The sequence below is a fragment of the Sander lucioperca genome, chromosome 13 (assembly GCF_008315115.2).
Source record: "Sander lucioperca isolate FBNREF2018 chromosome 13, SLUC_FBN_1.2, whole genome shotgun sequence".
Taxonomy (NCBI): domain Eukaryota; kingdom Metazoa; phylum Chordata; class Actinopteri; order Perciformes; family Percidae; genus Sander; species Sander lucioperca.
Window position 1 is genome coordinate 19452811 of NC_050185.1, and position 13642 is coordinate 19466452.

The 13642-nt window shown below is 40.4% G+C and overlaps 1 protein-coding gene across 1 annotated transcript; it reads right to left on the minus strand.

Annotated features, from left to right (window-relative positions):
• Positions 1-6498: 6498 nt before the first annotated feature.
• On the minus strand, positions 6499-13374 carry drd1b (dopamine receptor D1b). The gene has a single exon (XM_031280877.2). The coding sequence runs from the start codon at positions 11790-11792 to the stop codon at positions 10410-10412; it is 1383 nt and encodes a 460-aa protein (XP_031136737.1). The 5' UTR covers positions 11793-13374; the 3' UTR covers positions 6499-10409.
• Positions 13375-13642: the final 268 nt, after the last annotated feature.

Below are 13642 nucleotides of genomic sequence, written 5' to 3' on the forward strand. Positions count from 1 at the left end.
CAGCTAATGTGAGTCGAAACTGTCTGCGAGCTTCTCCTGTACTATACAGTAATTCCTCTACTATGCAACAGTAAGTCGTGTGGTTATGACACAATCGTTAGCCTATTTTTACAAAAACGTCTGCTACGGAGCCATAACGTGAGATACAAGGTAATGGAGCCTTTTATACATTTTCATGTTTCTTTAGAAATAAACAGTGGACAAATAGAGTCTATACACGCTTCAGATGTAAAGTTATTCGCTGTCAAAGTGGCGCCAAAATGAATGGCAGTCAATGGGATGCTAACGGGAGGTGATGGCTTGGTAGCATCAAAATGGTGGCATAGGAGGTATGCGTTCCGGGGGCTTACCCCCTTGAGCAACAACAGCAACGAATCACTTCCTCTCTCTTCTCTTCCTCACTTCCTCGGCTGCCTAAGCCTCCGTTTGTCTCAGTTTACATGCAAACGTGCAAACGAAGATTTCAAAAATCTCCACTCTGGCTGGAGTTTTTAGAAAGACTCGTTTTCAGAGGCGAATTCTCCGTTTGCGTGTAAACGAAGGGCACAAACAAAGGGAAATGTCTCTGTTTTTCAAAATAACCATGTACGTGTAGCATGCTGTCAGCATGCACAATACCAGGGCAGGAATTAAACTAAGGCTTACATTACAACTTTATACTCCTTCTCCACTACATTTCAGAGCCAAATGTACTTTTTACTTAGATTTATTTTAATTATTTTACTCAAGTTTACAATTTTTCATACCTTTCTATCCAGTGAAAACCATGTATCTCCAAATTTGGTGATTTTCAATTGAACTGACCGAATGATTATGTGTCCCTTTATGTGTTTGGAAATTGCTCCTACTTCTTAAGCTAAGTAAACTAATAAATTCTCCTCGGATTAGCTGTAAAATGCATGGCACAAAGCTGAAAACAGAGTTCATTAAAAGCTGACAACAAACATATGCTATTCTTATAGTAGAGTAAGATGCATTGCTGTAGATTAAACTACCCAACAGTATATGTATAAAGTAGTTATAATTAGCTCAAGCTTTAACATTTACAACAGCAAAATGCAACACACACATGCAGCAACTGGTACTTTTACTTAAGTAAAGGACTACTGTACAGGCCTATGGTATTTCTGGAAGGACAGTTTTAAATGTTTGATATGTTGAGACATATCAGTTGATTCAGAATGAGACTGGCCTCATCTCTAATTCAATCAGAAGAGCCTTCACCACACATGGATATGAGGTGGAGGGTGGCTGTGCTTAACTTCAGCAAACTTCTAATACCATAACTGTGAAGAGTGGAGATACTGACAACTTCAGTTTATATTTTCCAAATATGTTGCCACACTGACATATCATCTCCACCACCTGATGGCAAGCTAGAATTATGCAAGCAGGCGAAGGCTTACTGTCTGTCTTTGTTGAAGTGCACATTGGCACCAGTTTGTGGCAACAACTGCAAAATAGATTGGGAGCCGAGTGAAACTGCATTAAAATTGATATCAGCAGAATTATTGTGCAAAGTCAGAGCAACTTTAATATAACAGGTGATGATCAGGCCCATTAATTAGCAGGATGTGTTGCACCAGAGGGTGCGTGAGTCACTCCACTGCTTTGGGAGAGGAGAGGGAAGGAGAAGAGGGGAGTCAGAAATAAAGGGGTGTTTTGAAAGGAGAGGTGGGGAGAGGAGACAAGAGGGGAGGAGATAAGAGGGAAGGAGATAAGAGGAGAGGTTGATATAGTATTAAGGCTTTAAACATCGGCAGGAAGCTGTAAAATGTAATTTATTGTATGTATTGTATGTATTTATAAATGTGATGGCACTGACACATTTTTCAAAGTGTGTGTCTGAAAAACTTGGAACAAGAATAAAGACATATCTCTTCAACGTCACAGAGTTGATTGGGCGCATACATGATAGGTAGTGAGCTTCTGAACTTGTGTTGTTACTTTGACAATTTGGGTTTGTTATGCTGTCGGCATTACAAGGTTAATGATAGAAATTGTGATTTTTACAAATTGTATCTTCAAATGTGAGCAAAACAAGATGCTAACAAAAACTAAATGGAAAAACTGTAACAAGACAGGTGCTTGTAGGTAAAATGCTTGCAGTGTGTGATTTCAACAGCCTATACAAAAACTCTGCAGAAACAATATGCAGGGAACAGATGATCTTCATACAAAGACACGCCTGAACTAATGGCTTCAAAACAGCTCATCACAGCCAGTGAAAGATCCTGTCAGAGGGAAAGAGTATTTTGTTCTCAGCTTCAAAACAGAGTGCTCATACCTGAATCAAAAATATTAGAAACAAGGGTTATGGTGGTTCCTTAAAATAAAGTCTCTAAGAGCCTTAAGACTTTATGATATTTCAACATTTTACAGCATGGTGTCTTCTAACCATAGCAGGTTTCTATTTCTACCTTTTTTTTTGTTCCTCAAGGGAGCAAGCCGAGTGATCAAAAGTTCCAGCCCCTCTGGGTTGATCAGAGGTGCTTGAGGAATGTTGGAAGTAGCTGTCAAAAAGGCCTCTGAGAATTTGCTTGCAGAGACAGAGGGAAAGACGCTGCCCAAGGACATGTTCCTTTAGATGGATGCTCATCTATTTTGAATTAAATTGAAAGATCCATTAAGATGAATAAAATCACACCCATGGGTGGTGGAAATTCCATGGATCTCACTGTCAGGGAACTCTGTGAAACAAATATGTAAAAGGACATGGGAGAGGACTTGAAATCAGTTTTGTGGATTACCATTGCTCCACTACCCTAAATGACATAACCTTTTATATTGTTTAAGCCAAATATAGCAAATGCTCAGAAACCAGCGGAGCCCAGCAGATATCACAGATGGATTATTTAAAATGTCTTTAGCAGCCAAAACCTGAAGTACCACATATATAAGTCCTTTATAAAACTGTGTTAAACCCAAATGACTCATTGATCGTTCATGACCTGAGAACCTTCACTGTTTCATTTGAACTGCACGCAGCAGCATGTGTGCAGTCAAAGCAGCCCTGCAAATAGTAATAAAGGAGGGTTAAAATAACATCAGTAGAGTTATACATGATGATACATAAAGTATCATCAGAATGATTAGTTTGAAGTTATCACATATTTAAACCCTGTTACTTGCTGGGCTAGACCAAAGTCTATCAGGAAAATTCCCTCCAATTCTAAAACTTCTTTTTTTTAGTCATTTAGTCCATCTCTATCAAATTTATCAGCAATATATGTGGAGGGTGTTGTGGAAATTTTATTTTTAACATTATAGTTTGATTTCTTACGAGATTCTCCTATATACTTAAGAGGAGGTTTCCTAATAATCTTTGATTTTGTAGTAGACTTCAAGAGAAGAAGCAGCTGGCATCATAAAACCTTGAGTCTAGGTGAAGTTACTATGTGTGAAAGTTATTATGTGTTTTCAGAACTCAGTCTTCTTCTTCAGGGCAGATAAGGGTGAAAAGGGGGTCATAACATTTGTACTGTGTCTCCTTCTCCTTCTTGCTACAAACATGTGTTTAGGCTAACTAGAGAAGCAGGAACAGAGGGGGAAGTAGTAAAGTCAGTATGACTTTAATGATGTTTTTTCACCTGCGTAGTGAAGGAGTGGTTAGAGTGAGTTCTGTCCTATATAGACGTATGTTTTTGTCTAGATGGTCAGAAGACCTTTCAGATGTGCCATGTGTACTTGTGAAACTGTTTTCTCTGCATTTGCAAATGTAAATAAATACTCAAAGACCAAATTTTGGTTTAATCCTCAAATCGTCCTTATTTGTTTCATCTGGTGTTTTTGATACGCACTCCTGCTGCTTACAAGAAAAACTTCCACTACAAGGGCTCTAAATCTTAGAAAGGATGCCGCCCGCTGCTTCTGTTAAGTTGGGAATGAGCAAAAGGAGCTGAATGAGTGCTGGTGTAGTTACATAAGCTCATTACAGCAGTGTGCATGAATGTACGCGCTCACACACTCTCACTCTCACACACACACACACACACACACACACACACACAGGCACGCACACACCCAACACTATGTTGCTGCCTGCAGTCTATCATTAACCTTGACTGTATTTCCACTGTGACCCCACTACTGCCTCTCTCTCTCTCTCTCTCTCTCTCTCTCTCTCTCTCTCTCTCTCTCTCTCTCTCTCTCTCTCTCTCTCTCAGGATAGGTTACATATAAATTCACAGGGCTGTGCCAGTATGAGATTTAAAAGATAGACACATTTTTGTTATTGTGTATTTTTTATGTTATTGTTCTTGAATCCAGGTTAAGTGTGTTGTGTACTATCATTTGTGAATAGCGTAACCTCACTAAGAACTTTACCTCTCATAAACCATAAATGTACAGTACTACGCTGCTGCAGCCTCTAAACAAACTTCAATGGGAAATTGATTAGACCTTCAAACACCAGGATGAATCTCACTTTCTAATAGTGAGCTCACAGGATACATGTCTTTACATGTTCTACCGATTTAATTAATTTCAGATTTCAGGTTTTGCTCAGTTGCTGTTTCTTGTCTATATCTTCACCAGAAGTAACAAATATAGATACAATTAAAAAAAAGCCAAAGTAAGCTTATGGAATGCATGCAACCCTGTTTATAGACCTGTATGTAAGTATTTGACTTTAGTGTAAGCTTCCTGTTTTTAGAAAGAGCATTATCTTCATGTTTGAAAGCTCAAAGATTGCCCCCTAGGTCTGTGTTTAAGCCTAGTGAGAAACTGCAAGATAATGAATAATAAAATATCAAGTGGCACTTCATTGTAAACACTCAGAAATAAGAGTTGTTAGTTGTGGAGATAAGAGTGAATCCTTGTTCTGTCTGAGAACATTTTAGAGTTGTAACCTTTCTCTTGCTTCAACTATTATTTCAGCTACTCTATTTTAACATCTCTTGACTTGAATGGATTTAAAGTGTACTCAAACAACAGACACAACTATATTGAAACAATAACTAAATAGGAAAGAAGTGACTGGAAGAACTTGTGTAAAAGTGCAACAAATCTCAATGACATGTCTGAACAACATCTGGGCTGTTTGGCAGCTGTGCAGAATATTTGACAGCTTGAGAGCCTGTGTAGATCACTGTACTATTTCACTTGTACAAACATACCAAATATCATTCATTTGAAGTACACTTCCAACTGCCGTTGCTCCTGTAACCAGTGTGCATTGCTGCCATTGAGAATATGCTCTTAGTTAGATGGGATTTCAAATTAATAGCACAGGATGAACTTGAACAGTGCAGTGAGTATTATCCAGACATCACCTACAGTCAAAGCATGTGTAAATATTTACATCACACACATATTGTATCTGCCATATACAAATGGACACCTTGTATTTTTCTATCATAATACAAACAGGAGAAGCTGAAATTTTCTTCTTTTCTTCAGTAAACCAACAGCTACTAATTTCAATCCTGAGATGCACAAGCTCCAAAAGGTTTGTGTGTGTGAGAGTGTGCGTGTGAGAGACAAAATTAAACAGATGTTAGTTAAAGCAGCACTGGGAGCTACAGATCTGACAGAGCGGTCAACCAAGGGGACCCAATTTTGCTTCTGTCATTTTTTCTCCTGACTTTATCAAACCATACGGTGGACTGGCAAAAAAATGAATCAATCAATTTGAAAGTGAGAGTAATCTTGAGGTACATTTCCCAGTTCTGAGTTATTGATGCACACAGAGCAATGCACAGATGTGTGAAATGAGATTAAGCACCAGACTAATCTACAAATTGTTAATTCTAACCATTCTCAATTCACCAGGGATATGTAAAGCAATGCTTTGAAGTATAACTCTATGATCAGACAGTGTAGCTTTGAGGTCATGGGTTTTGTTAAGTATTTCTTACTAGTCAGACTGATTTAGATTGAGTTTGTTTAACCTTCAGGTGAAAAGCTAATGAAACAGGCTCCAGCCAAGTGAGATGACAAGAGATTATTGATCATTCCATACTCTATGGAGGCAAAATAAAAAGGTGGGGACCTCATAGCTGTGGGCTTATCCAATTCAGACACTAAATTAGATTGCAAATTACAAGTCCAAAGGTCATTAGGTCATTAGTATCTAATGAGAGAAATCAGATGAATTGGTTATCAAGACCTGTTTTGTTTAATGTGATAAAAATGTATTTTTGACTTTATTGTAGTGCTTTTTAGCTCTTACAAGGTTACTGTGTGTGCATTGAAGTCTGCAAGTGTTTGCCCACATTTAAGTTAACAAATGAGGGGGGGGAGAGAGCAAAGCAAGAGTACGTGTCAACTGTCAAGTGGCTGTCAGGTTATGTAAATGCAGGGCGAAGGCAGGAACACAGCGAGGACACCACGCTTAGGGAGCTGGAAAAAAATATGCGTCACCGTTCAAAATCAATCTCAATCGATCCTCTGCTGTAGCGGCATGATCTCCCAATAGCCACTCAGTGTCAAAGGAACAACCCCACTCAAATCCACACAGGCCCCTCTCAAATAAACACAACTCAGTGAGGGCAGATGGAAAAAAAAAATACATACATGTTTATTTTACAAGAAGGGCACATTTTTTTGTACAAACTGTAAACTAAATATTGTTATTATTCTGAGGGTTATAATCTTTGACATCACGTTCATGACTGAACACCAGAGACATGTAAATAAATAAATATAGAAATAGTCAGTGACTGCTGCATCTTACTGCAAATTATAATCCCACACTGGAGAAAACATACAGCATGTAAATTTGCTACACACATTAGGGATTTTTGAAGATAAAAAGCACTTGTGTTGATCACAACTACATTTTGAACATCATTGTACAATACTCTATCCCTGCACTCCCCAACCCTAAATACTGCAGTTTAATTTTGTACATGAAGCTTTGTAACTGAATTGATGTCGAGGTAGGGACTTCATCATTATCCTAGACAGTTTGTATAAGATGAAACATCATCACCACATTCCCAGGGCCTTGGAGTGTTGTTCGTCCCTACGTCTGCTGCATCCCTTGGCCCACCGGCGGAGGGAGAGGAGGGATTCTGCACTGTCAGATTTGCTTAAGTTGTCATACGTCATGTAACTACACTGATTGAGAGACCATGTAATGTCACCATTGCTCCCCAAAGCAACATGTAGGGCAGCCTGGAGGAAATGCTCCAGATCAAACAAAACATTTCGCTTATGGGACTGTTGACTGACATCGCCCTTCTCCAAAATCAAAGCAGTGGCTGGAAAGATGACTCACCGAGTTGACAAGGTGAGGGCTCAGGTTTTTTTTTCATGGAGCCAAAATACAGCAGAGGTATGATTCTATAAATGTCTACATACAGCATATACGGAAAACATCTGGTAAACCTGTAAATGCCAATGATGTCACAACAACAAATGGCAGATTAATCTCTATATCATTAAGAATACCCCTACCCCCCCCCAAAATTTCAGTTTATAAAAACACTGGTTTAATCACAGCATAAGCTACAGTACAGCCACATTCAGCCAAAAATATCAATTTTGGCAACAACAATAATAATAATGTAATCATAATAAAACGTCTAGGTGGGGCTTTGATTCAGCGATTCAACTCAAACTACAGAAGGGAAACAGTAGGCCCTGTCTTTTAAATAATAAATTAAATCTTTGTTAACATCGAGAACACTCATCAAGTTGACAGAGGCAGCCAAGAGAAAATAAAAAGAGATGGAGAAAAATAAGGGTAGAGGGTGGGGGTGGGGGTAGGGGTGGAGGTGGAGGGGGGAACCAAATCTTCCCTAAGGCAGTTACCCTCCATATCCAAACCTGACAGATTATGTGCAGTTCATGTTTTATCGCATGTTTGAACTGGCTTGTGTTTGGAAAAAATTAGGGAGTAAATTACTGATGAAGAGAGAAAGGGGAGGGTTACTGAGCTGATATGGTTGAAAATTTCTAAAAGGCAAAGGAGTAAAGAGGGATGTTATAGTATATTGTGGCTCTTAATTAAATTAATTAATTATAAAAGATGGTTAATCCAAATCCACTTCGTGAATGTCAGTTTTAAAGCAATGGAGCAGCAGCTAGCAGTAGCCGAGGACAGGGAGGCAGATAGGACAATGAGTTGCTTTTGTATCACAAGCCAAGCCCCATATTGAGCTAAAAGCCCCCCCCCCCCCTCCCTTTGTTGCCATCTAGATAGCATTGGATTTTCCAGAGCAGGAAAATCAAATGCTTCGTTCAAGACCAATTGCTTTCTATTGGATTAGCTCTTCCTTTCTCTGATGTGCAACAGTTTCACGCCTAAATGGACACACGCAGCACATGGTGGATGCTCAGCATACAATGTCCGAAAGCCTGCTGTTGAGCATTCTTTCCCCAGCAACACTAAACACAACAGAAAAGTAGCTTTACAGGCGTTGACTAGAAAGCTAGTCATGTTTTATAATTGTGTGCCACGCATAGACTTTGCATATCATATTCTTATGTTATTTGTCCTTATGTTTGATTTTAATGGCTACAAATACAATGCATAAAACGTAAACTTAAAGCAACACTATGTAACTTTTGAAAGAAGAAATAACATTTTTCCTCTTACAAAGGAAAGCCTTACTTGGTCTGGTATTACCAGTAGCTTATTGTGGCTAATGTTAACTAATGTTAGCAAACTATAGATGGATTTAGCTGTATTATGGACATTACAGAGTCACAGATGACTCTACTACTGCGACACTATGTTTTAGCATTTTCCATTATCACATACAATACTTACAAATGTTACATAGTCTCACTTTAAACTGAAACTTAACCTTAAATGTGAAACTACCTATTGTAAACGATTATCTTTTGTAAAATAACTGTAATATACTGTATCAATCTAAAAAGCTTGTTTGAGCACTGTTAAAAAACATATTTTAAATTTAGTTTTAGAACAAATGTGGTATAAAATAATTTCAACATAGGGACTAACTTTAAAGCTTTATTCTGACTAACCTCAACAGTTAATTTCTAATTGTATTTTATTTTTTTAAATGCTAGAGCACAAAAGCAGATGCCTGGAAAAAGAGTGGTTATACAAATATGTTTGATATCTTGGTAATCCTCATCGTGGTGGTTTTGGATTCCACCCCTGCAAACAGAGCGACTGTCACACTGCATGCTCCACATCGCCACTACAGCACAGCTTGGCTCCCAGCATGAGCAATTTACAAAATCAGATATCTTCAAGTTTGCAAAAGGTCACTGTCACTTGCATTACAGCTGAATGAACGCTGCTGCCTCTTCTGTCCAACTGCAGGAGTTTTAGTTTACAGATTTACATTCTTTTTTAATTATGGACTGACAGCACTAACCAAAAATAGAATCATAAGTAGGCTACAGTACCACTTTAAGTGGGCAGAGTAAAGACTTAAAATGAAGGGCTGCCAGAGGAGACGGTGAGAAGATAAAATGGAAAGGAGAGAAGACTTTAGGGCCCTAGAGAGGGTTTGCTGAAGAGCAGCAGAGAAGGGAGACCAATGAAAACAGGGAGTGAGGAGAAGTAATGGAGAAAACTTTGGGCGAGCCTGTCTGATTGGTCCTAGGTGGGCATGACTGAGGATGGATCAGAATAGGATACAAGGGAAGGAAAGTAGACCATAGGAGTGACGTTTTCCAATCTGGAGATACTGCAAGATAACATGGGTAGGTATGGTGGTGTAAAAATAAAATATTTATAAATATATGACAACTTGGCTTACGGTATTGAACTCAATTTTCTGCCCCCTGCCTGTTTTAATTTAAATCAGAATATTGTTACTTTGGTGTCTGAAGCAGTTTTAACGCAAATAAATTACCACTGCATTACAAGTGGTTTGATTTTGTAATAAAATATTACAATGATAAAAAACTTACTGAAGGGAAATAACTGCAATAAACAACTAATTATACTGTACCCATAACCAATTTACTCACATTGCTCTCTCTTGCATGAAACACATACAAAACACCTACCTACAAGACATTTTGCTAATAGTTACTACATCTTCCTCCACTGTATACTGTGTTTATGTCCTTCCAGGACTGTGTCAGTACTGTACAGTATACACATGCAAATGTATACATCTTTGTAAATATTAAAAAAATGTATACATGTGCACATAGCTAGTGTTCTGCTTTAATATTCACATTATCAACATCAAATCAAATGTGTCAATTTCATCAATAAATGCTGAGAGTATTTTGCAGATAGTTATATCCAGGATAAAGTGCCTTTACTTTAAAACATTCTGTAGGTATTTCCATGTGGATTTTTGTTGACAGTCTTAAGGTCCTGTATATCCCATTCACTGTTTCCCTGTCAGGCATTTTTTTTTAAAGATATCTGTCTCTTTTTTTACTTTTGCTGTCCTTCTGTGTAAGCGTTTCTTCCCTTTGTGCGTACATACATGCCTCGGTGTACTCCGATCCAGCTTTGCCTTTTCTCAACATGACGAGGTTTTATGCTGTCCATTCTGTGTTATGGGATTGATCTTTTCCAGTGTGACCTCAGTATCGCTGTCTAAATTCCCAGAGATAGCTGGGGAGAGTTTCTCCAGGGCGTTGTTTACCATGCCCACCTCGATCTCCCCTCCGCATCCATCCTTCTTCTGTAACTCATCCTCCTGACACAGGATGCTGTGGGGGATCACATAGCTGGCTGAATGGTTGCCCTCCTTTGGAATGTGACCCTTGGGCTCATATTGATTGTTGGGGTTCAAGGTAGGGGCGCCCATGTTGTTGTTAATACTGACGATCTCAATGGCGTTGCTCCCCGGGCAGAGCCGGTGGCAGCCCAGGAGGATGGAGAAGGCCTTGCGGAAGTCAGCGTTGAAGGCATAGATGATGGGGTTAAGCGAGGAGTTTGCCCAGCCAAACCACACAAACACATCGAAGGTGGTGGAGCTTATGCAGGGCAAGTCCGTGGCACCGTCCGGCTCACAGAACGGAACCATGCAGTTAAGGATGAAGAAGGGCAACCAGCAGCACACAAACACTCCCATGATGACTGAGAGCGTCTTTAAGACTTTGGTTTCTCGTTTGAACGACATTTTGAATGAGCTCTCATTCTCTATACTCGAACTATTCCCCATGCTGCTGTGACGGTTTTTGGCACTCTCTGCTGCCCGCTCCAGGGCAGATATTCTCCGTATCTGTTTCTGGGCAATGCGGTAGATCCGGGTGTAAGTGACAATCATAATAGCCACAGGGATGTAGAAGCTGATAAGAGAGGAGGAGATGGCGTAGGTCCTGTTAAGGCTGGAGTCGCAGTTGTCAGGGGGCAGATCGCCGATGTATGTTCCATTTAGCTCTGCGTAGCTGGTGGTCTGAGCTTTGTGCCAGTTAAGCTGAACAGGAATGAAGGAGATAAGGACCGACAGGGTCCACGCCACACTTATCATCAGACATGCCACTTTTGGGGTCATCTTGCGTTCATAGCGGAATGGGCTTGAGATGGCCCAGTAACGGTCTACACTAATCACACACAGGTTCAAGATGGAGGCAGTGGAGCACATGATGTCAAACGCCACCCATACGTTGCAGAAAGCACCAAACGGCCAAAACCCGACAATCTCAGTCGCCGCCTTCCACGGCATAACCAAGATAGCTACCAGAAGGTCGGAGATGGCCAGCGAGATGACAAAAAAGTTGGTGACCTTCGACCTTAGGTGTCGGAACTTGGTGACAGCAGCGCACACAAGTGTGTTGCCTAGCAGCGTGGTGAAGATGAGGAGGAAGAGGAAGCATCCTGTCAGCACACGTTTGGACGAGTCTCTCTCTGGTAGCAGCTGCTTGCCATCTTGAACCGTTGAGAAATTCTGATCCATTGTTTATATTACACTGCTAATAAAGTGAGATAGGGGGTGGGTGAGGGGGGTGTCAACAGTCACCCCATCACATCCCCAGCCTGCAGCAGCTGTGCCTCTCTGGGGAGGAGTTTTAGACGGACGGCGTAGCTGGTGGGGAGGTCAATTGTCTCGGCACCAGCTCTCCCACAGACTGGGTCATCCATAGGCTTCTTGTCACAACCACCATCCTTGCATGAGAACCGCTATAAATATTTCAAAAAGATCTCTTCTGAAATGTGACCCCCAAAAATTCCTGCAGCAGCAGCACAGGCAGCAGACATTCTAGTTTGAAGAGGAGGAGGAATATTCCAGCTGTTGATTGCAGTAATTTTTCCAGTCAGCACGGTAGTCATGCAATAGCATAAAGCACTTTTACTCCTCTCTCTGGGTGCCTCAGCTGTCAAGCGAAACTTTCACACCATATTGTTGCCGAGCTGTTGAGTAAACAGAGGCTTGGCCAATCATTAGCCTTATATACCACCTCATCAATAACTTCTATTGATGGTTTTCGCTCTGCGTTTATCTGATTTGTTTAATGATCCTCTAGGCGTGTCTGTGTGATTATATTGGTGCATGTATCGACAATGATCCACCCCGCCTACTTAGTGTTGTGTTTTATTTTTTCATTTCTTTGAATGCAGCTCCCTGTTAGTATATGGCACAGTCTCCAGCCAACATTTCCATCAGAGTGGTGAGCCACAAATTAGGCTGACAACAGCATTCAAAAGTCTCAACTGTCCTTTTTATATCAGGGAGATGCATAGGCTATTCAATGTCTAAGTCATCACTTGTAGGAAAGCTCATATCAATATCACAGCTCTTCCTATGCTGACATGAGGCTGTAATCCAGATGCGAGGTATTTTTTTCCTTTTGGTTTAGTTCGCGTGCCCATTTGTGTGGACACAGCAAAACCACCGCTCAGCTTTCAGAAACATTCAAGAGTTATTTTGGCCGCCCAGCTAAAGTATCTCTGGCACTGCAATCCCTGGGTTGACGTCTTTGAAACAGAGGCGCAATTGATGTTCTTATTTTCTAAATCTTAATCTAAGCAACGTGCGCTCCGCTCTGTGAATGTGGACAGCTCATGACCCGCAGCGCCGTCTTGGGTCAGCTTGAAAAGAATTAAATCCAAAATCAACTCCAGTAATTGAACGGATTAATTTTTTTAAATAATCAGTACCGCAAAATCAACATCTCTTCGGCATACATCCAACTTGTATCTTCGTACCAAGTGAAAGAGAAGGAGCTCACCCTCTCTGCGCACCCCTCCATGGGAAGTCAGTCACGCTCCCCTGTTGCGACGGTCCTCAGGTGTTTTTTTTATCAGTCGTTATGCTTCTCTTTTTAGGTTCATCCTCTGTTGTGCAACATTCAGTTACCCTGTGATGTGTCTGCGGTCTGACTGGCCGGCGGAGAGTGATGGGAATGACTCTGGTCTCTCCAAGACCCGTTTTCATGCGCGCTCCTCTCTCTCCGCTCAGCTGCAGCCTGCTGTGAGCCACGATCCTTGCCACAACTGCTCCATCTATCCAGATAATGTGAAGCGTGAAGCTACACACATTCACACCACACAGCAGTATTATTGTTTGCTGAAGAGTTAAGCCAAATATGTATAATGAAGACAAAAAGAAATTACCTTAACTACCTACATTTATGACAAATAAGTTTTATTATGGGATGATTTATGCAAAGGGAAACACTACTGTTTCTGTTTTTCAAATTATGTAAATGTCTGTCTGAAACCCGGTTGGTGTCAGATTTTGGTGACTTTCTTATCCACCAATAGGCCACATCATATAACTCACTGTTACATTTTTTTTTACAATAA